At 43.5% G+C, this 25,963-nt stretch overlaps 1 protein-coding gene across 46 annotated transcripts in view; it reads right to left on the minus strand.

The window, feature by feature from the left end:
- LOC143339237 (ankyrin-3-like) overlaps positions 1-25,963 on the minus strand; it is a 130,182-nt gene that overhangs the window by 51,377 nt on the left and 52,842 nt on the right. For 35 of the 46 annotated variants that reach the window (XM_076760363.1, XM_076760359.1, XM_076760393.1 and 32 more), the window contains exons 2-16: positions 18,359-18,460; positions 17,767-17,865; positions 15,550-15,648; positions 13,649-13,747; positions 10,638-10,823; positions 9,359-9,382; positions 6,937-7,035; positions 6,069-6,167; positions 5,690-5,788; positions 5,345-5,542; positions 4,093-4,191; positions 3,473-3,571; positions 2,135-2,233; positions 1,457-1,654; positions 67-165 (exon numbers count right to left, since the gene is read on the minus strand). In XM_076760363.1, coding sequence (XP_076616478.1) covers positions 67-165; positions 1,457-1,654; positions 2,135-2,233; positions 3,473-3,571; positions 4,093-4,191; positions 5,345-5,542; positions 5,690-5,788; positions 6,069-6,167; positions 6,937-7,035; positions 9,359-9,382; positions 10,638-10,823; positions 13,649-13,747; positions 15,550-15,648; positions 17,767-17,865; positions 18,359-18,460 — 1,698 coding nt within the window. Of the gene's footprint in view, positions 1-66; positions 166-1,456; positions 1,655-2,134; positions 2,234-3,472; positions 3,572-4,092; positions 4,192-5,344; positions 5,543-5,689; positions 5,789-6,068; positions 6,168-6,936; positions 7,036-9,358; positions 9,383-10,637; positions 10,824-13,648; positions 13,748-15,549; positions 15,649-17,766; positions 17,866-18,358; positions 18,461-24,789; positions 24,838-25,963 lie in introns of those variants that run through there. The other 11 variants (XM_076760361.1, XM_076760397.1, XM_076760372.1 and 8 more) reach the window with 2 other exon arrangements.

The following is a 25,963-nucleotide window of genomic DNA, read 5'->3' on the forward strand; positions in this document are numbered from 1 at the left end:
TCACACACACACACACTCTGTTTTTGTCATTGTTCCTTCACACTCCAGTGCTCAAACACGCGTTACCTTCCCGGCAGCATCAGGCGGAGCGCTTTTCTGCAGCAGCAGGTTGGCGACCTCGATCTTGCCGTACTTTGCAGCCACGTGCAAAGGAGTGAAGCCCTTCTGTGGAGACGCACGACAACGGAAGAGAATATTAAGATAAATTTATGGCAAAAATCTAATCTACTGACGTCCTGTGGCTGTTAAAAACACTTCTCTCATGACTCTCTACACAACACCGTATGTGTTTAATCCCTTATAATTGAGCCATTTACGGGATAGTGTCCTGACAACATGAGAGACTGATTATCTGGTGCTTAAAACTGATGAAACAGGGTTCAGGGTGTGGAAGTAAGATGTGTGTTGTGTGTGTTACATCAGATTCTTCATCTGTGAGGCGACACAGATCTGTGAACTGGCCGGACAGACCCAGCCGTGTGTGCGTGTTTGCATGTGTATACTGTGTGTGCAAACTGAGGGGTGACTAACAGTTACAGGGCTTGACAGAAGGCCTGAATTTCGTATATGAATGAATGGAGGCGGTGGACGGATGAATGATAATGATCTAAAATCATGCAGCTACCTGAACACTAGATCAGATTACTGCAAGTTAATCATATGTGACTTTACTGAAACATTAGGACTGTAGCTCCATCCATCCTTTAATGTCAAAGTAAATAATCTACGACCTTCACTGACCTGCGCTGAAGATTTAATCACAACACAATCTGTGAAGATGCTTCACTGACATTTTAAAAATGTTTTTCAGTCATTACAGGCAGGTCGGGCATTATTCAGTCAGTCACCTTATATTTATTGTTAATTAGCAAATGTTAGCATGCAAACATGCTAAACTAAGGTGGTGGATATGGTATGAATACACTGGCTGGTCGGACCTTCAAAAGGACCTCAAGAGATTTAATATGGAAGCAAAACACAGAGTCTGTGTCACGGCTGAAAGTCACCTGGAAACATCTCGTCTGTTCGACTGTATTTAGAGTTTAGGGACTTTCCTTCGTGTTGAAACTGTGGCCATCAAACGCTCTGCTACAGCCTGAATGGATGTTATGAAATGAGCAATGCACAAAGAAAGCCTGTCCAGGAACAGAGTCTTCAGACTCCGGAGAAGTTTTTCTGACCCAGCTCTCCCGCTGGCAGACAGTCAACTGTAACTCATGTTCCTCAGTCCCAAAGTCCCTGAAGGTTTGCCAACAGTTTAGCAGTAACACATCGAGTATGCAGCCTCATGTGGCAGATCTACAACTGTTAACTGTTATCATTGGACTACCCGGCAGACCACTCAGCTCTCACTGCTGATACAGGACTCAGTGCCATCCTGATGCTATCTGGACTCTGCTGCCCGATGCCCCATCCGTCTCCACACGTCACATTTCCTCATGTGTGTGATATTTACCTTGGTAATAATGCCCAAACTCGCTCCTTGGTCCAGCAGCGCTGCAGCCACATCTCTGTGTCCCTCCCTGGCAGCCAGGTGTAAAGGTGTGTATCCGGAGCTGGTGGTGGCATCTGGGCACGCTCCGTTTCCCAGCAGCTGGTGGACAATGTCTTGCTTACCGAGACGGCTTGAGATGTGCAGCGGGGTCTGGTCATCCTGGTGACAACAACCGAACAAGCATTTTTAGCTGATACCAAAGCACAGCGGCTAAGAGAGAAACTGAACTGAACCAATGATTTACACCCCAGAAGCCATCGATTTATAATATTCACACAAGTTGGGATGAAAAGTAAATAAGCAGTGGCTTTGCTATTATTCTAAATGGAGGTGCTCGTTAAAGTAAATTCAACACAAATATTAGCATGTCTACGTAACAAAGCAATTAATTTCTGTAATTACGTCGTGACAGTTTGCCTGCAAAAGGTTTTTCTATCACAGTGAGAATAAAAGGATAAACTGGAGACGAGGCAGCTGCTTCTGTACTGCAGTCACTCAGTAATTAGAAACGTGCAGACACAACCGCACGCTCACATGCAAACACACACTCGTTACTGCGTCTCAGACACACTACACACACACAAAAGCGTTGTGGCTGAATGGGTTCGACGTGTTTTCTGAGTGTCACACGTGGTCTACCTTGGCCTTGGCATCGACTCGTGCTCCGTTCTGGATCAGATATCGGACCACGTTCGACTGTCCTGCCCTCGCTGCCATGTGGAGAGCTGTCTCCCCCCTCTGGAACACACACACACACACACACACACACACACACACACAGGAAAGAGGGACTGATGTTTAATCCAAAGTTTTGCTTCTTCTTCCTTCCTCATGAAAACACACTCACACAGAATCTGGTAGAAGCTCCCTCTCTGTTGAGATGCAGGGAGAGAGGGAGGCAGAAAGAGAGACCCCCTCGCTCTCCACACCCAACTCACCATAATGACGTCCCATAATGTTCCGTTTCTACGGTAACCTGGCCACAGACACGGCGTGGGCGACCAAATACTTGGGGTTGAGGAGTTGACTGTGCAGCACTCTTTCCCCTCTTTCTTCCCTGTCTGTTCGCTCATTGCTCCTTTCTCCTCTTTCTCCTCCTTCTCCCATCGATCTCTCTCTTTCTCCTCGCTCCTCTTTTTCCGACAGAGGAGTTTAGATGGACACGGTGAGAGTGAGACGCCCTTTCCTTACGCACACATGGCATTAATAGACTTCCTCTGCTCCTTCCTTAACGACAGCAGATTTTGGAGGTTTTGCTCACTGTTCTTCGAGGTGATTCAGGGCGGCATGACGTCACTTTCTATGTTCAAACACAGCTTGTTTTTGGCCACTAGGGGGCAGTGTAAACAAGCTGTGAGCACAGCATATAAGTAGATATGGAACGAACGAACTTGTGGGCAAACGTTTAATATATTTTCCAAAGCTAAGGAGTTTATTTAGGAGCAATGCACACAGCGCCTTAGCTTGTCTCTGTGCCTGAATGTTTTTGTTACTGTCATTGTTAGCTAGCTCCTCCAAAATGGTCAAAATACAAAAAGAAAACTGGACAGAAGTTGAGAACACTGCTCTCCTCGAAGAAAAGCGCGAGCACAAAACCCAAATTTAATCCAGACATCAATACGCCCAAGGAGAAAATGTAGCATGAAGTAATGAATACTGATAAAATCAATGTGACAGATCTTGCTGTGAAATGAACCGCAGACGAAGCAACAGAGAAAGGAGACAAACACTGAGAAGAGTCAACAAGAACTGGTGAGATACAGTAAAATGATTACAGCTAACATGAGATCAGTTATGCTAATGATTGGCTAGCTAGCTGCTATTAGCTGCTACACGCTCCACTGTGTTCACACCGTGGTCCTGAGTAGGTAGTGTACGGTGGCTTTTTGGAGCTTTTTGACGCTATGAACCAAAAGGTTTTCCTCCATAAAACAGGGATGCCAGAAAGAAAGAAGAAACAGGACTTCCTGAACTCACCACATTGCTTGTGTTTGGTGAAGCCCCGTGGTTGATCAGCTGGTGGACGATGTTGTCATGTCCCATAAATGCTGCGACGTGGATCGGCGTCAGACCGGACTGGACAGTGAACACACACAGAGGAGGAGAGAAATGAATGAAAGCAACGAATAAACAAAGCGATGACTGCTGAGACACTTGTCATGTTTCAAAATACTGTGTGATACCTTATTTTGTTCATAAGAACCAGAACTACTAATATGTTGATTGACAGGGAAATAGACCGATCAGTTTGTGTACAAGCGTGAATTAAACAGCGAGCAGGAGGCCAGCATTCCACTGGGACTCAGGGTCAAATCAATAATAGATAAAAATTACTTTTTGCAGTGTGCGCAGTATTTGAGATGTTACTGCAGGTGTCAGATACCTGTAAAATTGCAGTATTTGTGGTGGAGCTGAAGTATAAACTAGAAGATGAATAAAACGAAGTATGTAAATGCAGGAAGTTACTTTCCTCTGCAATGACAACAAATGTAACCTCTGTGAAAACCTGCCCACGCTCTCCAGTGATGCTCGCAGCTCAGCTCCAGCTTTCTTTGCTGATTACACAAAAAGACACGCACGCACACGCACACACCTACCTCAGTGACTGCCTGTATAGACGCTCCATGCTTCAGAAGTAGCTCCATCACCTTGACTCTGTTTTTCTTACAGGCAATGTGCAGCGGAGTGAAACCATTCTAAGACACAAAAACACAAAAACATAAACATTTTAAAGCGTAAAAATAGTCCAAAAAGCTCTTTGTGTGTCGCTCTGCAGGTCTGCGGAGGTGGCGGAATACAAATCTGGAACGCCGAATGGAAAATACAGTACAAAGACGGCACCTTCTTCCCTTTTCCCCCTTCTTTCTTTCACTTTTTCTCTCAACCCCTCAAACCAGACAAGCATGTGTGGAAATAATTGACTCGACTCTGCGCTGTAAAAAAATAAATAAATAAAAAGTAGGCTGCACTGAAATAGATACCTTTCTTTACAACTCACTCTTCTCTCACCAACACGTACGCTCGGCCCCCTCCCTCCCCCTCGCTCTTGCTTTACTTTGAGGTTTCTGGCTCAATCCTATGACTTCATTTTCCTCTCTGTGTGCTTTTTTTCCTTCTCATTCTCTCTGGCTATAAAGTCCCAGTGCTCTAACCACACCCAGACTTCTCCCATTACAGAACGGAGATGGTTGTCTTACACCAAGACACCGGCCAGGGATAAAAAGTCCTTTTCCTTCTCCTTGTCTTGTTTGCTTTATTAATTTCCTCCACGCTCTCTCTTAAGAGAAAAGTCCTCTTTGCTGTAAATAAAGAAAAAGTGGGGATAACGAGGAAGATAAGGAAGAAAGGGAAGAAAGGAGGAGGAGAGGGACTAAAGGACTTGAAAGGAAGGAAGACATTTTTGGTTGGTTGGGAGATGAAATCATCAAGACCTGATTGCAACACAGAAACGTTCCACTGCCACAACCTCGATCCATCTATTTCATACTTGAAAGCATGTTCCTCTTCAAAGCACTTTCACAACATGCACACATGCATATTTTAAACCCTGCAGCAGCACACAGTAAACACACAGACACAAGGCACAGCTTGACACAAGTCTGTCATTTACTTATCATTATGAATCAGAAAGAAATAATATACTGTGAACCAGTCTCAGGTCAGACTGCTGTGTAAAAATGGGATTTAATTGATTTTTGTGGGACAAAATAAGAAATAAAACTTGAAAGCCATAGAAAAGCCACAACCTCATTTTTTACAGTGCTTTCCTTCACGCTTTTATTGCATCATTACAAACGATCGGTGCGACTACAGCTGCAGCGCCCCCCCCTCGTCGTCCTCCTCACTCACCAGTGCCTTGGCGTTGGGGTTGGCCTTCTTGTCCACGATGACCTTTGCCACCTTGTAGTGGCCGCAGTGGGCGGCCACGTGCAGCGCCGTCAGGTAGTCGTTGGTCACGTCGTCCACGGGCACCTCGTGGTGCAGCAGCAGCTGGACGCAGTTGAGGTGGTCGCCCTGCGTCGCCATGTGGAGGGGAGACAAGCCGTTCTGGAGCCAAGACGGGACGAAGACGGGTTTGTAAGACGAGGCAGAAATAAGCACAGACAACTTAACAAGTAATTAAAAAGATCAAACAGAAAGAGAGCACGACAGAAGAGAAACGAGAAGAAAAAAAAACAAAGGTCGGAGGTGAACCTTGGTCTTTGACAGTATCGGAGCTCCTCTGTCCAGCAGCATCTCCACCACCTGCTCATGGCCGCTCCTCGCTCCACAGTGGAGAGGAGTCAGACCGTCCTGTGAAGACAGACAGCACAGCACAGGTACAGTGGCTGAGTGTCTCCAGGCTGAGTTTATGAGTCATGTAAACAGCATGTTGTGACTGGATTTTCAGAATTAGGCCTTATTTCAAATGAAGCATTTTACAGTTCAGACATGTGGGACATGCGGATGTTATTCGGGTTTTAGCAGGAGTACCCCTTTAAATATTAACATCAGCTAAAAAAACATTGATTTTTTTGGTCAAAATAACGTGTGTGTGTGTGTGTGTGTGTGTGTGTGTGTGTGTGTGCGTTACCTTGGTCCGTGCATCTATCTTGGCCCCTCTCTCCAGCAGCAGTCGCACCATGTTGCTGTTCCCACGTTTGGATGCTACGTGCAGCGGCGTGATGTCGTTCTGGGGGGAGAGAGAAGCATCATTTCGTCAACAACACGACAGGGACCCAACACAGACCATCCTAACTCTGTCTGTTGGTCACAATGAAGACTGAAGACATCGTGCACACAGCTGGCTACAATTACACCATCAACAAATGCATTTGAAATAGAAATGAAGCTGCAGAACACAACTCAGAGAAAAAGGGCTATATTTGACAGCGCAGGAGGAAAAGTGATAAATATCTCCCTCTAGAGGAACAGAAACATTCCAGCAACCTGAGCTGCACAGTGTTCTGACTTAGCTGTTTTGGTTTTCCCTTGATCCTTCCTGAGAAACTGCCAGGAGCCATCAGTATCTCATACTGACAGAGTGTCTACTAGTGATTTCATCTTTATATCATCTGTTTGACTACAGACCACTGAAGACCCAAAACACCCTGTGCAGTGTTGTAGAGTAAATGTTAAAGGATATTGCTGCATCGTAATCAACAAATCTCACGAAAAGACAAAACCAACACATTGTTGCGTCTCTTAATATGTTCCTTCTTCTCATTCCCAAAAGTCTACATGGCCATAAAGAGCACAGACAACATGTGCATGTTTCCTCCAGCAGAGTGACGAGCACAGCTGTAAGATTACAGCCGTCAGTGTTAGATTTCTGCACTGACACGAGCGCATACACATCGTCCCACCTTCTCGTATGAGGGTCTCGGAGTGTGTGCCTGCAGCAGCGCTCACTTCAAAGGGTCTGCGTGCGTGTTTGCTATCTTTGAAGCAAAAGTACTTACCCTCGCCTTGAAGTCCACAGCCGCCCCTCTGTTAAGCAGGAGTGTTGCTACGTTGATATTGCCGTAGTGAGCCGCAATATGCAGAGGAGTGAAACCGCTCTGAGAGGGAGAAAGAGATGGAGAGACAAACGAGAGAATCAATCAAAGAGAGGAAAAGAAGTCCTGCATCTCTCATAATGAGCCATGGGCAAAGCATGATGGGACATTACATAGCAGTTGGCCAAAAGCAGGCTAACAGCGCGCAGCAGACCAGGGCTGAGCAGAAGCCAGACGTGCTTTGAAAGTCTGTCAAAATAAAAAGATTTGCCTTCTACTTTTCTTTCTTCTAACAGTTTGGGGGAGTGCAACCTGACAGTCTTCATGCCCCGAGTGGAAGCAATTGCAATATAAGCAAACATAAGCACATTAAGGTCCTGTCAAATGAAAACCATGCAAAGGTCTCAAATCTGGGGAACTTAAATCCTGAGTGTCCACTGAAGTTTCTGCGCTGCTCTGCTTCCATCTGACAGGAAATGCAAAAATCCAGACATGCAGGTGTGCATGCATCAGGGCACTCACTACTGCTGCATTTTAGTCCTCAACGACTCCATTAATCCTTCTCTAAATACCTGAAATTCTGCTTGTTTAACAGGGCATAATGTACAGAATGATGGTTCAAACAAATCTATGTCGGCTCGGGGTAAAGTATTTCCACGCTGTGACTGTAGTCCAGCGCTGGGACGTACAGCCACCTTTCTTTCTGCCTCTTGCTGCACGTCTGCTGCTTTAGTGACTCACACTGCAGTTAAAATCACGCATGACAGATATGACCTGTCAACAACTACCCACAGCCACCCCCTCCACAAACAGGAAAGGCCAACCTGCTACTGATCGTGTAATCAAGAGCAAAATCAAAAAGCTGTCCTAATGAACGCTGATGAAACTGCTTTCTGGGCACAGCAGCGGTAATTAGCATTATCTCAAAGGACGGTCAGCACAATGTCAAAAATAAAATCTATTGGCATGCTAAAGGTCAAGTAAAGCCACTACTATCACTTCAGCCCTCAAGTCTTTCCTCTCATTGACAGCTGGATGAGAGACAGATGGTCACATGCACAACCGAATTCAAGGTGTTTAGACATCAGCAGTTAACAGCATACAATGAATGCAAATATTCAAGACAACGCACATTACAAGCAATCACTCAAGCAGTGCAAGGAACAAAAGCACCGTTTGTTAGTCGACATCACAAATATTATTGGAACTCAAGTAGGATCACAAAATAGAAAGGTGCTCCTGTGGATGGAAAAGGGGAAGTGACGGGGAAAAGGGTAAAAACCGGCACTTGTACATTCTGTAGCAGCCAAAGACAACAAATGCGGATGCAAACTTTGATGTTCTGCAGTGAGTTTTTGCTCTGCAATGTGATACAGCTCGCATCATTTTGGCTGTTCTTCATGTTGGCTGGATAAACAGTAACAGCAAATTTGATGTTCCTTGATAACACCAACACATGAGAAAAATGTAGATATGCACCGAACCATTTACAGTAAATGAAGACAAAAAAACTTTTGGAGACTTTTCATAGATCAAACAGAGTATTTTTACACTAAAGCATTAAAAATGACAACTGTGCGCGCTATGTGTTAAACCCTCAGCATGTCTGTGGTCTCTGCTGCCTTTTTCACTAGAAAATCGCATAAAAAAAAAAAAAGGTTTTCTGAGTCAAAGCATGGATAAGTTTAAGTATGATGTTCATACCGTAAACTCTCAGATACGCCTTTATGCACCTCAACGGCAGAGAGAACCTGGCCTTTATTTTGGAACAGGCTTTTGTATTAGGCACATGTATATTTCCTCATATCTGCGCCGCTTTCTCTTTCTGTTTTCATTCACCAATTAATTCCAATTTTTCACTTTTATATTTTCTCAATCGATGTCAAGCTGCCTTGAACGCAACTCAACACTGACAGATTTTTCACAGCTGAAGTATTGCACCTTTCCCGTTTTTGGTGTTAACTTGTTCCTGCTAGAGACGGTGTTTGACTATTACATGAGAATTTACAGTACATTTCTTCTACATTACTAGCATATATCTACCAAAAAAGACCTAAGTCAGCCTATAACGAAAGAAAAATGGTTTCAAAAGCTTAAGGTAACTGAAATCTACTGAAATGTATTTAATCTCTGCCCAAAAGCAGGGAGCCACTGGATGCACACAAAGAAAAAGTCGAAACGCAATGCAGGTTTAAAAACAGGCACACAGGTGAGGCGCTGTCAGCAGCAAAAGCATTCATGCCAGCATTAGCGCTCATGCTAGCAGACAGAAGGCTTTGGCTTTGCAATGGTGACCATGAGTGAACAATGACAGGAGAGAAGAGAACAGAAGAAGAAGAAGAAGAAGAAGAAGAAGAAGAAGAAGAAGAAGAAGAAGAAGATGTACCTCTGTTGTTCTATTCACCATCATCTAGAAGGGAGAAGGGAAAACGGGGAAGCGGTAGGGTCAGAAAAAGGAACAAACAGAGGGGGGAGGAGGAGGAGCAGGAGGAGGAGGAGGAGGAGGAGGAGGAGGAGAGAATGGGGTGGTTAGTGCACCACAACAACTACAAGAGCAACACCAACACCATGGTTGCACGAAGCTGTAGGATGGGTATATGAGAATGTGGCCAGAAATCATGAAAAGAACTAAAACACAGAGGGACAGAGAACTGGACGATGGACTGACGCTGTCCTCACAGTCTGTTAGCTCTGCGCTGAGAGAGACTGTGTGCTGAATATACTGTATCTGCACTATTGTTTCAAATAGCAAAGACTCGACCCATCTTGCCCTGAGTGACACTCGTAAAGACTTTGACCAAAATATAAATGCTTGTTGCATTTTTGTGCCACAAAAACAAGTCCAGAACTTAAATGATTACTTAAAAGGGACCAAGAAAGAGCGCCATCAAGTTCACCATAAAAAACGAGTACCCACCTTATTCACCGAACCGGTGTCTGCAACAGAGTGTGCAGGAGTTAGCGCTATGCTACATGTGCATTTCCTTTTTCTTAGAGGTTTATGGGCAAACCATTGAGGGTGTCTGAGGTGTGTGTGTCCTTTATTGCCATATCTAATACTTAATATTTAAATCATGTCCAATTCTACCATATTTTAGAAGAATACTGAATATATATTACATTTTTCATAACAGAAAAAGCAGCCGTGTTAGCAGTTTTTTATTCAGGAGGTAAACTGAATGTAGCCTGAAAGACAAAACTCAGGACAAAATCAGCTTTAATTTACTCACAGCTGATTATTGCTGTAAAGTGTTAACTGAAGCCAACTCAGACAAGTGTATTAATAATTTTATCAGGTCCTCTTTCCCCTCGTCTGGATTCCTACAGATGCTAAGTTAAGCTAACTTATTGCTATCCTTCTCAAACCCCTAAGGAAAGGAAATATACCTGTAGCTTGAGGTATCACAATTTTGCTTCTAAATTGGAGAAATCGTGACACCCGTGACACAAGCTACAGGTGTATTTCCTTTCCTCCACCTGTAGCACACCTCTAACTCGCAGATGCCGGTTCAGAAATGAGAGAAACAACTAGAAGTCGTGCCCGTAACTCATGCAGGGTATCATGAGGCTCGGAATAAGCTGGATAGCATCTTAAAATAAAGAAAATCACTTCCTCTCTGTCAGTAGGTCACGTTGTAGTCCTGCCTATCATACAGAGAGCGTACCTTGGACTCCACGTCAGCGTTGTGGTCATTCTGTAGGAGGAGCGCGGCGGCCTTGGTGTCGTCTTTCCGTGCGGCGATGTGCAGCGCAGGCAGGCGAACTTTCCCCTTGGTGTCGTTTTCCAGTAGGAGGGAAACCACCTGGTCGTGGCCCTGCTGCAACGCCACCGCCAGAGGAGTAAAACCGTCCTGTGGACAAGCGGAAACAGTTAAGACCAGGAGGTGGCAGCGAGATGGTTCAAATACAAAATGATCATGTGTCCGACGAATGCTAGCTGCTAGCTTAAACTCAACAACAGCTGAACAAATAAACTTCCCCTGCATTCATAGCAAACCTTAAGTTCTGCAGAGACAAACATTTTGAGTGACTATTTCCTAAATTAAGGTTTTTCTTTCTTATAGGTCCAATAAAATGTGATTGTATAAAACAGTGACAGCACAACAGCATCAGCAAAACGCTCATTCAGTTGGCATGACTGAATGAACGAAGAGAGGAGATACTGAGTGTTGGTCAAGTTATTGTTTCCCAGTTTATTACTGCTTTTATTTTCTTTGCTAATTAGAGACAAAGACTGAAATAATGAATTTATTACAGTGATCTGATGGTCAGACATTTACATGCCGTCTTAATCTGAGAGTATCCAGTTCAGACTTTTTCCAGAAATGTTATTAGATCCAACACAGTAAAATAGAAATCCTCACAGGCCTTCAGATGAATGTAAAGGGATGAATGTCTGAAAGGGGCTTAACAAACACGGGACAATCTGATAGCCATTTGCTAATTTAGGCATTTTAGCTGATGCTCTAAAGATGTTTTAAGTGCTTGAGCAGAGGTTCAGTGGCTCTCAAGGACAAATCGAAAATAAATTTAGCTGCTAATGGACACAAACCGAGAAGCTGAGACGCACACATCCATCCATACGCATTCACACAAGCACTAAAATAAATGAGGGCAGCAGAGGCTACGATAAGCAGTACCCATGAGTCGCCTAAGAAAAGCAAAGATTTCTCCCAAGTAAAACAACACAGAGACAATGTTTGTGTGTGTTTGTGTGTGTGTGTGTGTGTGTGTGTGTGTGTGTGTGTGTGTGTGTGTGTGTGTGCGCAGGCGTGTGTTTACACAGGACGCCGACTGTCTGGATAAAACCGACTCAGCATCACTACACCCACACATCAAAGCAGAGCCTCCCCTCAGAGACCCTGCAGAGCTCACACACACACAAAACTGCACAGGCGAGAAACAAACAAGCAAACACACACACACACATGCTAACACACATTCATAATCAGATCCACAAGCATCTCTACAAGACACACATGCATGCACACACCCACAGCCACACAGCCATGCATAAATATGGCCTTTTTAAGAATTTCAAAAGTCATAAGCCATCCCTGAGCGCTACCCTCCTGTTTGATCTGCTCCATTATGGATTCGGGAAAAGACACAAAGTCACTTTAATGTCCTAAAAATACTTCAAGAGACAACAGCAAACAAGGAGGGATTAAAGGAGGGTTTTTGATCTCTATCTTCAAGATTTACTTGCAATGACACAGCATAATTTTGTCTCACTGAAACAACACAAGATAAAAACTTAAAAATGTTAAATTAAATCACACAAATCCAAACTGTGGAAAGTGGTGCTGCGTGCCAATTACATGACAGCTTATTTTCATTTAACTTCTGGAATTAAAAACTGCAAATCCATCACAAATAAATCTGACAGACAGGGCTGCAGTCCAGCTGCATACTAGCTTCAAATCATAAAGAAAACACTGAGATGGATATGACCGCAGAACATTTCTACACACACTGAATGTCAACATACACGCAAGCTAATACTCTAAAATACATGCAATAAAAAAGATCAAATGCAGACAAAAGATTAAAAAAACAAAGGATGACCTGATCCCTTCCGCCTCATGCTATGCTGAAATGGTTAAACATGAATTATTAAACAGGCGGAGCTGCTTCAAACATGGATATATATTTCCCTGCATGAATAATTCACCCTGTCTCCAACTGGAGGAGGAAAAGAAGGAGAACGGCGAGATGTGGTGGGAAAACGGGGAGGAGGCGGCAGACAAAAGGAGGAACGAAGAAGAGAAGGAAAGAGGAGGAGGAGGAAGAAGCTCTGTAAACAAGTACGCACACTGACGTTCAGAAAACACACACGTCGTCACTGCTTCCACGTTCTCGCAGCCACATGAAAACAATGAAAAACACGCCCCAGAGTACAACCAAACTACAGCTAAATACCTTAAAGGATAAGGATCATACAACAAAAACGATCAACCCTGTGACTTCTTGCTTGATGAACTCTTACTTATCATCACACTGGAGAGCCCGGAACAACGTGAAAATCGACCTGAATGGAAGAGAAACTGTTCTTTGTAGCCGCGGCGGTGTAAAAGTACATGTTTACAACTGTTTCGACAGAGCGAGCCGAGGTCTCGTGAATGTGCTTCAGACAAGAGGTTTGGCCAAAATGAGGGTGCGTTGTCACACTTCAGTGGCAGCTGGCCGTGTGCCGGTACTACGGCAGATGATGGATCGTCCTGACACACTCACAGCACAGTCACACTCGCTCACGCCTCAGACTTCAGCCACATCACTCGTTCCTCCCTCTGAGGGCAGCTGAACGCAGTCAAGGTCACTCTGAACGCTGCCGTGCTGCTGTCGCCTGCTCTCCTGCTAACTCTCTACCTGCTTCACTTTCTTTCACATTTAATCCACAGATTCATCTATGAAAATGTGATGATTTTTTACCTCTTACATCATAACAAACAATGACTTTATATGCAGCCTTTGTCTCCTTAATGGTAGCAGGCACCTGTGAAGCGTTTGCAGCCCAGAGTCTGTCGGTGGTGATGCTGCAGTGTGATTACAAATGAGGGCTGGGATGAAGGGTCGCTACCACTAACCATTATGGGCTCATGAGTGTGTGTGTGCAAGCAGGCCTGTGGACGGTGCACGTGGCCTGTACATTGTGTGTTTGCGCTTGTTTACCTACCTCAGTGGCGATGCTCTGACTGGAGCCGTTGTCCAACAAGAACTGCACGACGTCCATGTGGTTCTCCTGCGCCGCCATGTAGAGCGGAGTGAAGCCATTCTGGAAAAGAAAACACAGAATCAGACCTGAGCTGTCGTCCGTCGTTAACGGACCATTAAAACACTCCTCTGTGCTGCACTTTAACATTAGATGGAACCAACACATCTGCAGTGCATTGCATTCATCTTAAAAAGACATGATTACAAGGAAACAATTTCATAGTTATAATATAGTTTTGTCATACTTACTTACATACTGAGACATTTTTTCTAAATTTTGAGATACATCATAATTAAATCGTAAGTTCTAATTACAAGCTAAGGTCTTTAAACAGTTTGTGGTTCCTTAAAAAAACATTTTTTTTCTGCCTTTGCATGCTGAATGTTTGTACTTAAAATGCATTTATATTCACATTTTAAAAGAAAAATACAAGAAAATAAAAAATGAAGACATTGAAACGTCAAAAAGAGAAAGAAAAAAGTGAAAGATGAAATAGAAATGTATGTAAACACTAAATTAAGGGTTATGATGATCAGTCCCGTTGATTTCCCTGCTTGCTTTAGGTCATTGAAAGCACCGTGGAAAATCAATAAGAAGGCTTAGTGGGAATTAGTGGGAATTTTTGCATTAATGTGATAAAGTACCTCGAGTTGACAGATATTTAATTTACTTGTTTCTTAGCTGAATTTAAAGAATATTTGCCTTATCATGATATACTGTATCACCTCCTCCTACGTCACAGCAAGTGTTTTCTGACCTTTACACCTGCACATGAACGCACCGCTGCAGCAGACATATCATGGAGTGCATACTGTCACCTCAGCACATAGCACACACCTGATAACAGCAAGATAAAAGCTGATCTGGAGCTCGAGCTGAAGAGGACCGTGTGTGTGTGTGTGTGTGTGTGTGTGTGTGTGTGTGTGTGTGTGTGTGTGTGTGTGTGTGAGCGGTGCGACACTAGAACAAGGCCAAAAAAACACATCTCCATAGCAACACAAGGATCCAAAAATCTCTTCAGCATGCAAAAAAGCTCCTCCTCCTCCTCCTCCTCCTCCTCCTCTCTGCTTTGTATTTATTCTGGTGTCAATGCACCAAAAGCTTCACTCTCTCATGTAACATTTAAACTTCACAGAGAAAATGCAGCTATGACCAAGGACACAGCAGAAAAAAAAAAAAACCTCTGAGCTTTTACATAACTAAACACAATCTGAAACTGCATTGCAGAATTTAATAAGGCAGCTGGTTGTAATATTAAAAGAACAGTTTCACACGTTGGGAAATAAAGTTCTTCTCTTTCTGGTTGAAAGTTAGATGAGAAGATCGAAACCACCAGCCAGATGGTGGTTAACTTAGCTTAGCGTTAAGAATGGAGGAAAGGGAAGACGGCTAGCAAGGCTATGTTAGAAGGCTAAAATATCCATTGAATTGTATTGTTCAATAACTTTACATCAGCCGTTCCCGCAATCTGCTTTTCCTGAAAATAACATAAAATCAACCAAAGATTCAGCGCAGCACCAAAAGTTATAGCTCATCAACAGAAACTTAATTTTCTTCCTCTCTGCAGCTCCAACCAATGATTTGACATTGATATTATTATGGTGACCAGAGCAGCAGTGTGTGTGTGCGTGTGTGTGTGTGTGTGTGTGCTGTGTCAGCAGCTCTGCAGTGCTTCCTGGCCCACAATCAATCGTCAGGGCACACACACACACACGCAGACACACACAGACGGACAGCGTGTGTAGAATAGTTGTATATGCATTCATCTGCATGAAGGCACACACTCAAACATGGATTTCCAACAAAGGTGATTTCACAATTGTAGAGCTTTATGTGTGTGCGTGCGTGCGTCTGTGTTTTACCTGAGACTGTGCATTGACGTTGGCATTGTGGGTGACGAGCTCCTTCACCACTTCTGCCTGGCCAGCGAGTGAAGCTATGTGGAGGGCTGTGTTTCCTTTCTGTTTTGAGGAAAAGGGAAAACATTTTAGACATTTGAAAGTATTTTCAGTGTGTGTGCATCAGGCGAGACGTGAGGCAAAGATACTGCGTGAGACGAAAGAGACAGGTGCATGCTGATGCTCTGAAAGACTAATCTGAGAGTGAGTTGCGTATACTGAACTCATGGATGCAGCTGTTGCATGCGTGTCAGCTACAGCAGCCATGTTGTCATTCCTGCTGCCACTGGAAACTCCACATATACACCTCCCCTCATAAACTGGCCCTCAAACTCTGCTTCCCTAACGGTCACTGTGTTCACCTGTACTCAAACCTGAATTCACTGAATTTCTGGCGGCAGAAACAAGTTGTAAATTTTGAAAGACATACTTAAAAATCTTCCAGTGTAACTTAAATTATTATTAAGCAGCTAACACCATCAGGAAACAATAGCGTTAGCGTCATCTGGCTCTTTAGCTGCTAAAGCTAAATGCTATATTCACTAGCCTACTATTGTTAGCATAACATTGTGGTCATAAAATGTAACATGTAATTTTAAATACTTCCACTTTACTATTAAACAGCACTTTGATCAAATGTCACCTCAAATCAACCATATTTCATATCACCTGCTTTTAGGTGTTAGCTAATAATAGCTCTGTCAGTTAGCTAGCTCAGTTAGCTAATCCTATATGGCTGATTTTTGGCTGCGGAAACAAGCTGTGAACACAACACTGGCACATTATCACCTTGGCAAACATTAACCTGTTTACACATCCAGCATTTGCATTCATTTGGAGTTATGTTTCTGGCTATCTGGTGTACATCCTATATTCACTCTCCTTTCAGCCGTTTGTGGTCTCTCTGACTCCACTGCTGTGAAAAATACTTAGACGCTAAATGCTAAACGCTATGTTCACTGACAGTCATTTAGCCTGATACTTTTAGCTTAACATTTTATAACATTTGTAGACACTAGGGTTGAGCTGGATACTCGTTTCAGAAGAGTATCCGTTACGGAAAAAGCAATTTTGACGAGTACGAGCATGATACGACTAAAACTCGTCACTATCCGTGCTCGTGCTGAAGGAAAATCCTCATCGGGTAACTGACTTCTTCACGCTCTGTGATTGGCCAGTCACACACAGCGCCCGCCCTTCCCTACACAGACACGTCTCGAGCTCACGTTGCTCTCTTTAGTACTCCTTAGGCTTTCTTCAGCTCGCCTCTATTTCGGTTTGTATGATATTTTAAGTTACTCAGTGAACTTGTTTCGTAAGATACGCGGTGCATTTGACAAGACAGATCTGAAAACGGCTCGTGTCACGTCGGTCACTGTCGCCCCACCCATTTCCGTTAGACCCCGCCCACTCCGAGTACAGATACGGATACAGATAATTTAGATGGTTGAACAGGTACAGCTAGTGGTGTACTCGCTCGTCCCTAGTAGACACTGTGTTAATTTTGTAAGATTGTAAGTTAATTTTGCACTATTAAACAGCATTTTGATCAAAGATCAGATCAATATTTCAACCATATTACCAGCAGTCATATATTAGCTAACATTAGCTATGTCAGTTAGCTAGTTCAGTTAATCCTTTGGTCTACTGACTGATTAACCTTATCAAGTTGATATGGTGAATTTGTCAGCAAACAGCATTTTGATCAAGTATCGTATAAAATATTTTGACCATATTTCATATTACCTGCTTTGTTTGGATCACTTTTTTTTCACTTAGCTAGTTTAGTTAGCTACACAGCAGTTACATCTGGCAGAAAACAAATCTTTGTGTAAGAATCAGTTTGTGTGGTGCAACCTGTAGTAATTTAATGATGTGTGAATCTTCCTTTTAAAACACTAAAATTAAGTAGTTCTGTCCTAGGAAGCACTGTCATGCACCCAAGAAGGCAGATTATTTCTTTTCACTAAATCAGTTCTCTCAAGCTCTCTGCTAACAAACAGCCATTCGTCTCCTTCAGTGCTGCTTAATCAATGTGACTTTGGGAAGGAGCTGACAAAGCAGAATACAGTAAGTGTGTGTGAATTCATGCATACACTGTGAGCATGCATGAGTGTGTGTGTGTGTGTGTGTGTGTGTGTGTGTGTGTGTGTGCGTGCGTGACTCCTGGGTGGCACACACCTTGGTAGCTGCGTCCACGTTGGCACCATGCTTGATGAGCTCAGCCACCACTTCCACATGGCCCTCCTTCGAGGCCAGATGGAGAGCATTCAGACCATTCTGGAGCGAGAGAAAAAAGAGAGAGAGCGTTTAAAATCAAGACACGGGGAAAGATTAAACACTCTTATATTGAACCCCTCATTTAAATATCTGTCTACTAACACTGAACGTTATCAGATATTTAATCAAAACCTTTTGAACACAAAACACCCAAAACAAACAGTAAAGATGTCTACAAAACCCATGAAAAGACCAAAACCAACAATATGTCAATCCATCTGTCAATACTCCTTGAGTACTGCACTGTAATTTCTTGCAAACTGGAGTAATTAGCATGTTTGATGGATTATTTTCATACACCTTTAGTGCAGTGTGTGCATTCACCCTCTGGAGAGCATGAATGTCTGTAAAAATAGCAATCAGTCCAATAAATGTTGAGATATTTCACTAAACACACGAAACATCTTTTTCACTCCTTTCTTGTTAACTGTCTCATCTCCTGCTTCACCACGTAAATAAATGCACAAAGTTCAGCCGTTTTCAGAGAGCTCACCTGATTGCAAATATTAATGTCGACTCCATTCTTCAGGTAGTCCAAAGCTTTCTCTAGGTTCCCAGCCCGAGCCGATCGCAGGTAACAGGCATTTACATCCGTCTGCAGGAGGACAGAGAGAGAGGAACAGGTCATGTTAACTTCACTGTACAGCAGCGAGCTGGGGATAAAGGTTACTGCAGGTACATGAAAACCAGGGAAAGTAAGACAAATGTCATAAAAATCTCATTAAAAAGACACAAAACGGATTCCAAAATAGCAAAGCTTTTGCCGTCTCTGTGTGCAAAGCAATTACATATTTTTAATAACTCAGAGCTTATTCCAGGAAATTGATTATTTGGGAAAATAATCAAAATATTGCAGCATTAGTGAGAAGCTTTATGTGTCATAGCATCCCATGGATCCCCGCTGTGAGAGATAAGTTGAATAAATCCTTCCAGGCTTGTGTGTTATGAAGCTGAACCGGAGCCAAATAAGAAAACACTTGACGGGTGAAAGAAAGTGAGAATATACTGCCTTCAACATGCCTGCTGAGTTAAACAGCACAACACAGAGCCAAGAATAACCAGCCTGCCAAATCCAAGCCCAAAGGATTTACTATATCTGATGGATAAGAAGGCTTGCATGGTGCCAACATGTGTTCTTCAATGAAATCTTTGCATTAAGCTACAAGTCGAAATGCATCAGAATATTTAGACGAAGCTATAAAGTGCATGAGAAATTATGACATTGGTTGTTATCATTGTGCTTTCCATAACAGTGGTAGTACAATGAAACCAAAAACCAAGAGGGAAATGCTCTGTAAACTTCTGCAGTCCTGTTAATGCATTAAAAGTATTTAAAGTCATGTTTAGGATGTTATTACCTCCAGTGTTGAGGGCAGCCTGTGTGTAGCCTGAAAGGCGAAGCGCAGGGCAAACAAGCTAAAATTACGCTAGTTAAGATGAACGTTTCTGGTCTTTTACTCAAAATCAGACGAAAATATCACCGTTTTTATCACCTCCTCTCTTCTCTCAATCTGCAGTGATTAGACAGTGAGAGAAAGAACGTTCAGAGAGATTTTAGAAAGAAAATCAACCTGAAATTTCCAAATTAAAGGCAACAAGAACGATGCAAATTACAGCTACTTGCAGAAGATGACAACATCAAGCCTACAGACACAAAAACATGAGGGAAAACAGTTTGTCTTTGTTTTGAAGGCACACTGGACTGACTCCTGACAACCACCGGGGGCCGTCCGCATCCAGAATCATTGTTTATAAGTGCTGTAGTGCATTTTCTCTGTAAGGCAGCATGATTGGTCCAAACAAACACAGACAATCCCAAAGCACCTACTGCGTGCACCACCCTCCATGACTAAAAGCCGTTTTTCTCAGGGGAGCAGCAGCAACCAAAGCACAGCAAATTGCAGTGAACCCTACTGAAGACATGTGCCATTATCAAGCTGAGGAGGAGGGAGATAAACATGCAGTGTGTTTACGTGTGTGTGTGTGTGTGTGTGTGTGTGTGTGTGTGCGAGGACTTGTTTGTGAGGAAAGAGCGACAGAGCGAGCGGTGGCGTTGGGTGTTGAAGCAGAGCGACAGAGCGTGTGGAGGCGAGGTGAAGGGTTGTAAAATATGTGGAAGGCAGATAGGCAGATACTCTCCCAGTGTGCGTCTCCAGTTTCATGATTTCAGTGCAGCGCCACACTCTGCCACACCCATGTTCGCTAACATACCCACACAGTGCTCAGGATAAGCACTCTCCAATTAGCCTTTGCTCATGTGCCCATTAACCTACAATATTCTCTCATTTACGCACAAAAAAAGGCATCATAGAGTTACTGACAGGCTGCTGGTGCAATGTCAGAGGTGGTTTCTCTTAGATTTGCTATTTGGCTCACTCACAAACCCATTTTTACGCAAAACTCATATTTGATGCAGGATACTGAGCATGCATTACTTCAAGAAACGCAAGAAAAGGTAACTGATGACACATATCCAACTATCGCTGGCACTGGTGAGAGCAGAATTTATGTTTGAGCAGGCTACAAGTCGATGCTAATATCTACTATGAGGCGATTATTTACACTCCCATAATAATTCTACAGTGACCAGATAGTAAAACAGCAGTGTTTCAGCTTGATTCATTCATGAAAAGACAAACAGACCGTGTCCTCTTACTGTCCTGCTGCTGTGATCCAGATGTGAGAAGCTGTGAGCTGATCAAAATGCTGTAGTGCTCTACAGTGTCTTTTAGCCCTGGATTTTGCCTCTCAGGCAACATACGGGGTGTCTACCTTCTTCTAACCCATAGATGACGTGAATTTATATCAATGAAGAATATAACATAACTTGTCTGTTGTTATACAAATTTAAGTTATACAAATGTTATTTTCTACTTTCTTAAAGTCAGTAATCAAAGTTACTTAAACATAAATCTACAGTTTGCTAACACTAGCTCCAGCATTGTTTGCCAGACCAGACCAAGTAAAGCTGCACCAGCAAAACCCCTGAGTGTATTAAAGTGTTTAAGGGCGTGTTTTACTTCTAATGAATTCAGCTTTCGTTCCCACCGATCCAGGCTTCAGGTACAGCTTTAAAACCATCGTAACACGACATGTCGGTCTGTAATTTAAAGGGTTGTCTTGTGCTGCAGAAAGTCTCGTCGCGCTCACTGCACCATGATCTCTGTTATTGTAGACGGACTGCCGGCTGAAGCCGATCGCTGAGCTCATTTCCCATCAGTGAAAGGATCTTATCTGAGTTCATCATCGTGAACACAAACACGGGAGCGTTTCTGGTGTCAGCATCCAGCCTGTGGGGCAGAGACCGGGGGCTCACCGGACGTCAGGCGGCCACATGTACTCATACAGACATATACTTCATTATTACTGCATTTCAGCAACATTTTTGAACCATGTTACTTCATTCAGGCGATATAACGACATCCCTCTTGCCTGACCTTGCTGAACTGAGAAAAATCACAGCATAACACTGCACACACAATGTGCAACCGCACTGAATACTGACACAGTATATTATCACAATTTCTATCAAATACTGCAGTGCAGTACTTTCTTCCCCCTGAATATAACATCTACATGATACATGAAATCATCTCACACTGATCCCGCATGAACTGCACCTGGTTCTGGGCCAGACAATGCAAACATTAGCATTAGCATGGTGCTTAAGCAACATCTAATAAACCTAATAAATCAGAACAGCACAAATTAATAATATAAGTCATTTAATTTCAGTGAAGCAAATTCCAATTCAAAATAGTTTTAACTCCTGTAGTCTTGCAGTGCAACACAGAACCTACATTCATACAGTATATGTACTGTATATGTTTACTTTTACTATTTTGCAAAATGAACATTAACATAACCTGCTGTAACTCTCTTAGCTGACTTACTAATGGGAAAAATGGGATCTGCTCTTGAATATAATCTTAAAACAACCCCTTTTGGATCATTTTTTTCCCCTTAATTTACTTAAACCAACAGCTGCCGTCACTGTTAATACCAACAGCCTCATCAGTCCTTTGGTCTTCAATAATTGTGCTTGAAACTACAGTTCAGTAGTTTGAGGGTTTGGGGCATCTAAACAGGAAGCATGTTGTTGAGTCAGCTTGTGTTACAAGTATTCAGAATTTGTTGTTTGCAACGTACTCACTAACATACAAACAGCTATCACTGTATTACTGTGATACTGAAGAAACCATAAACACATGATGATTCTCAGGCAAGCAAACAGCATTATTTAATGTTTCTTATCAAAAATAAAAGACTTCCTGAGGATGATGTCTGCACTGTTTTAAGGAAGCACTACGCAGTAAGATGCAGTGTGCTGTGGAGGTTTTTCAGCCCTCAGAGGGGCTGGAAGGCACGATGCCAAACCTTTTAAGTTAAATGTGGCACCAGGCTCGGCTGCCCATAGCTCAGAGCATTATCAGGATTCCAGTTCAAAGCATCACGCTGGCCAGAGAGCGCTGAAGTCCAGCCGAGCATTTCGCAAACTTGACACCAATAACTGCACATCGCACAACAATCGCACACAAAACCAGCTCGTCACAGCCTTTATCATCACGTGACAGGATAAAACTGGAGATATATGTTTGTGCCACTTCTTTATCTTTGGCATAGCTGATGTTTGAACTGGAAAAAGACTCAGTTTTTGGCTGCATTTATAATAGAAATGCACAGCCTGACGCTCTAACATCCACCTGGAGAGATGTTTATACATGTCAGATAAAACAAGGTCGTCTGGCAGGTAAACACTCTACAGCAGTACCACTGTATCTCCAAGCCCGTGTGAGTGATTAAACTCCTGTTTGGTTTCTCTGCTGAAAGGAAAACCCTTATGTTCTGTTCCATATTAAAGCAAAAAATGAGAAAAGAAAGCTTACTGCAGCTTCCCTACAGCCGTGCAACAAACATGCAGTACAGTGTAGTACATGCATGCACAGAGGAATGTCACTGACAGCACTGCAGGGAGGACTACAGGATTAGAATCAATAAAAGTGTCTGTTGAAGCGAACGTTCATGCCTGCAGCTCCGGCCGTCAGCGCCCACCGGATTCATTATCAGCCCTCTCGGGTTGCTGCAGCTGTGTGTGCAGCGCTGGCCGGTGCGAGCCGGGAATGCAGTTGTCACTATGTTGTTTATCACACTCCTTCCTGCGTCCACGTCTGAGCTGAAACAATTAAACGATCGATCGATCAGAGGATCGATAGAAGATTAATCTGCAATTAGAAATGATGATCGATGAATCCTTCAGGTGCAGTGAAAGTCACATTCACCGGCTGCAGAGGATTTGCTGCTTTTATTGTTGTAAACTGAAGGTTTGAGACTGTTAGCTGGACAAAACAAGCAAATTAAAGACGTAAACTTGGGCTTTTCACTACTTTCTGATATTTCTTAGACTCAAAAATTCAGCGATTAATGAAGAAAAGAATCTGAGGATTAAGTGAAAATAATCGCCCTTATCCGCATTATGGCTTGATACAAAGTAGTGAGCAGACTTTTAATCTGAAAATATGTGGGAACACTGCAAAAAAAACGTAAGATGAAACAACTTAAATCAAAGCAATAAGTGCTTTGAAATAGATCTTCTCTCCAGGCAGGTTTTATGTTTATGCTTGAAACTAGATTTTCCCAAATAATTAAGCTGTTTGATCAACGCTGACAAGTAAAAAACTGCTTTGTCAAAGTCAGAGTTTCTTTCTATGCAGACAAATGAGCTTGTTTTCTGTCTGGCTGCAGTTCTTTAAAGTAACTGTGGCTTCTCTGAGACTAGCCGGCTAACATTTGGATGGATTTGTTGGTGACAAAATGAAGGCAGATGCTACAAAGATTCAAAGTCCTAATCTTATTTTTAGATGCCTGAAACCAGTTCAGCCTGAAATTTGTGCCATTCAAGTTTAAAGACGTGTCGGGGTTGTACCGGCAGAGCGGAGGCTGGTTCAGCTTTGGCCAAGCGTCACTCCGGTGTAACTTTATTTATTCATGACAGATATGCAAAGAATGCAACAGCCGCTCTTCTTCCAGAACACACTCGTATGGTCACACACATTCCAACATGGGAGCTGCCCCCCGCAGCCGGCGACGACGCCGAGGGACCAGAGAGCGTCAGTCAGACATATCTCCAGCTCGCTTTAGAAGAAACACCCATTCAGTGCAAGAAGCCAGACTGTGTTTTTAACACTATCATACATAAGATTCACGTCCTCCTGCTGGGTTTTATTTGCAGTTCTGAGCTGGTATCTCCTCAATTACCATAAAACTGCTGCTTGGGTCCTGCAGTAAGCCAATCATGCGTTCTGTATATCACATATCTGCAGGTTAAGGCTCTCCATCCAGCTCACTGAGCGGACTTCAGTTAATGAGACGATTAGCTAATTAACAATGTCAATTTCTCTCCTCGTTCTCCTCATTTATAATGTCTCCTTTTTGCTCTCTCATTCAACAATTCCCACAAACACCAGCACATACGGAGCATGCGCTGCTGTCCAAGGTCAGGTGCTTCCACTCACATCCCTGTGCAACATGGACCTGCACCCGCAGAACACTGCATGTACACAAACACACGAACGTAATCAGCAGGAATTAAAAATGCACAATCACAGCGAAGCAGTTAGGAATGCAAACAGACACACGGACGTGCGCACACACGCACACAAATACACACACACACACACACACGCACACACACACACTGCAGCAGAGTGGTGCTGCAGAGTTGCCACTGCGACCCGTCCCATCAACGACCCCCTAACGTCCCACCTCTGGAGCCGGTAACCACCACAACATCACTAACACCTACTGGCTGTAAATTCCTCAGGCTTGTTAGCATTGATTCAAAGTAGCAGGAGAGAGGAGGTCAAGTCCACTGACAGTCAGTGAGCTCAATGACTTCACAGTAAAGTACGGACAGTAAAGACTTACTTCTGCCAAATAGTCTGCTGCCTCCTCCACTGCCATGTTCCTCAGCCTGCAGCTGAAAGTGTGAAACCTGAGCACTCAATTACTGTAGCAGCTAGCCCTATAGCCTGGAAGCTAGGGAGCGAGGGATGGGTGAGGACAGGGGGAGGGACGGTCTGTGCGTGAGGGGGGAGAGAGAGAAAGAGTGAGAGAGAGACAGAGAGAGAGAGAGAGAGAGAGAGAGAGAGAGAGAGAGAGAGAGGGTGAGAGGGTGAGGGAAAGACAGAGAGTGACAGAGTGTGAATGAGATAGAGAGAGAGAGGGAGGAGGGGGGAGATAGGGGCATTATGTCACAGCTATAAATACCTGGCTTGCAGTGAGAAAGTCCAGAGTATGGAGGAAGAGGAGGAGGAAGGGTGAGGGAGGGGAGGGGGGGGGACAGAGGAGTTCCGGCGTTAATCTCAAACCAGCTCTCACTGGAACAACACGGGATCAGAGGACGCTGCTCCGAGTGGAATCATCAAAGTTCCTCTCCGGTTTGTGGTACTTTCAAGTTGAATAGCAGCTGTAGTTTCAGGTGAAGGTTTTACCTCCAAACACATCTGATAACAAGTGGTTCCCTACCTTTTTTTTTTTTTTGGCTCGTGTTTAAAAAAGCAGCATGTAGTTGAGGCCAAAAGATAAATACACTTAGTTCTTTCCTCTGCCATTAATCATCAGATTTATCTCTGGAGGGACGTTCTTGTATGAAAGGTGCTTTACAAATAAAGTTTATTACTATTGTAAAGGAGTACTTTAACATCCTTGTATTGATTACTGAAGTAAAAGCCTGGAAACTTCTTCCTCCACCAGCTTCTCAAATATGAGGATTTGCTGCTTTTCTCTGTTGTAAATGGTTGTAAAGTGAAGATCTTTGAGGTTTGGACATTCGTAGACGTCCCCTTTGGCCCTGAGAAATTGAATCATTAGTTTTATTGGTTTAACTTGCAGCCGCTGAGGGAATCCCTGCCTGACTTACCATATCTGAATCCACCATGTCCTGCTCCCACTGCGCTGGGCTGGTGGCTGCATCATGAACACAGAGGCCTGTGCAACCAAAATAATCTCCAGCCAGAAGGCTTCGTCTTCAAGGATCGACAACCTGTCTGCTCCTAAAGGTGCCTGTGGAGACCCTCATGTGACCGTACCATACTGTGGA

The sequence above is a fragment of the Chaetodon auriga genome, chromosome 20 (genome assembly GCF_051107435.1).
Source record: "Chaetodon auriga isolate fChaAug3 chromosome 20, fChaAug3.hap1, whole genome shotgun sequence".
Taxonomy (NCBI): Eukaryota; Metazoa; Chordata; class Actinopteri; order Chaetodontiformes; family Chaetodontidae; genus Chaetodon; species Chaetodon auriga.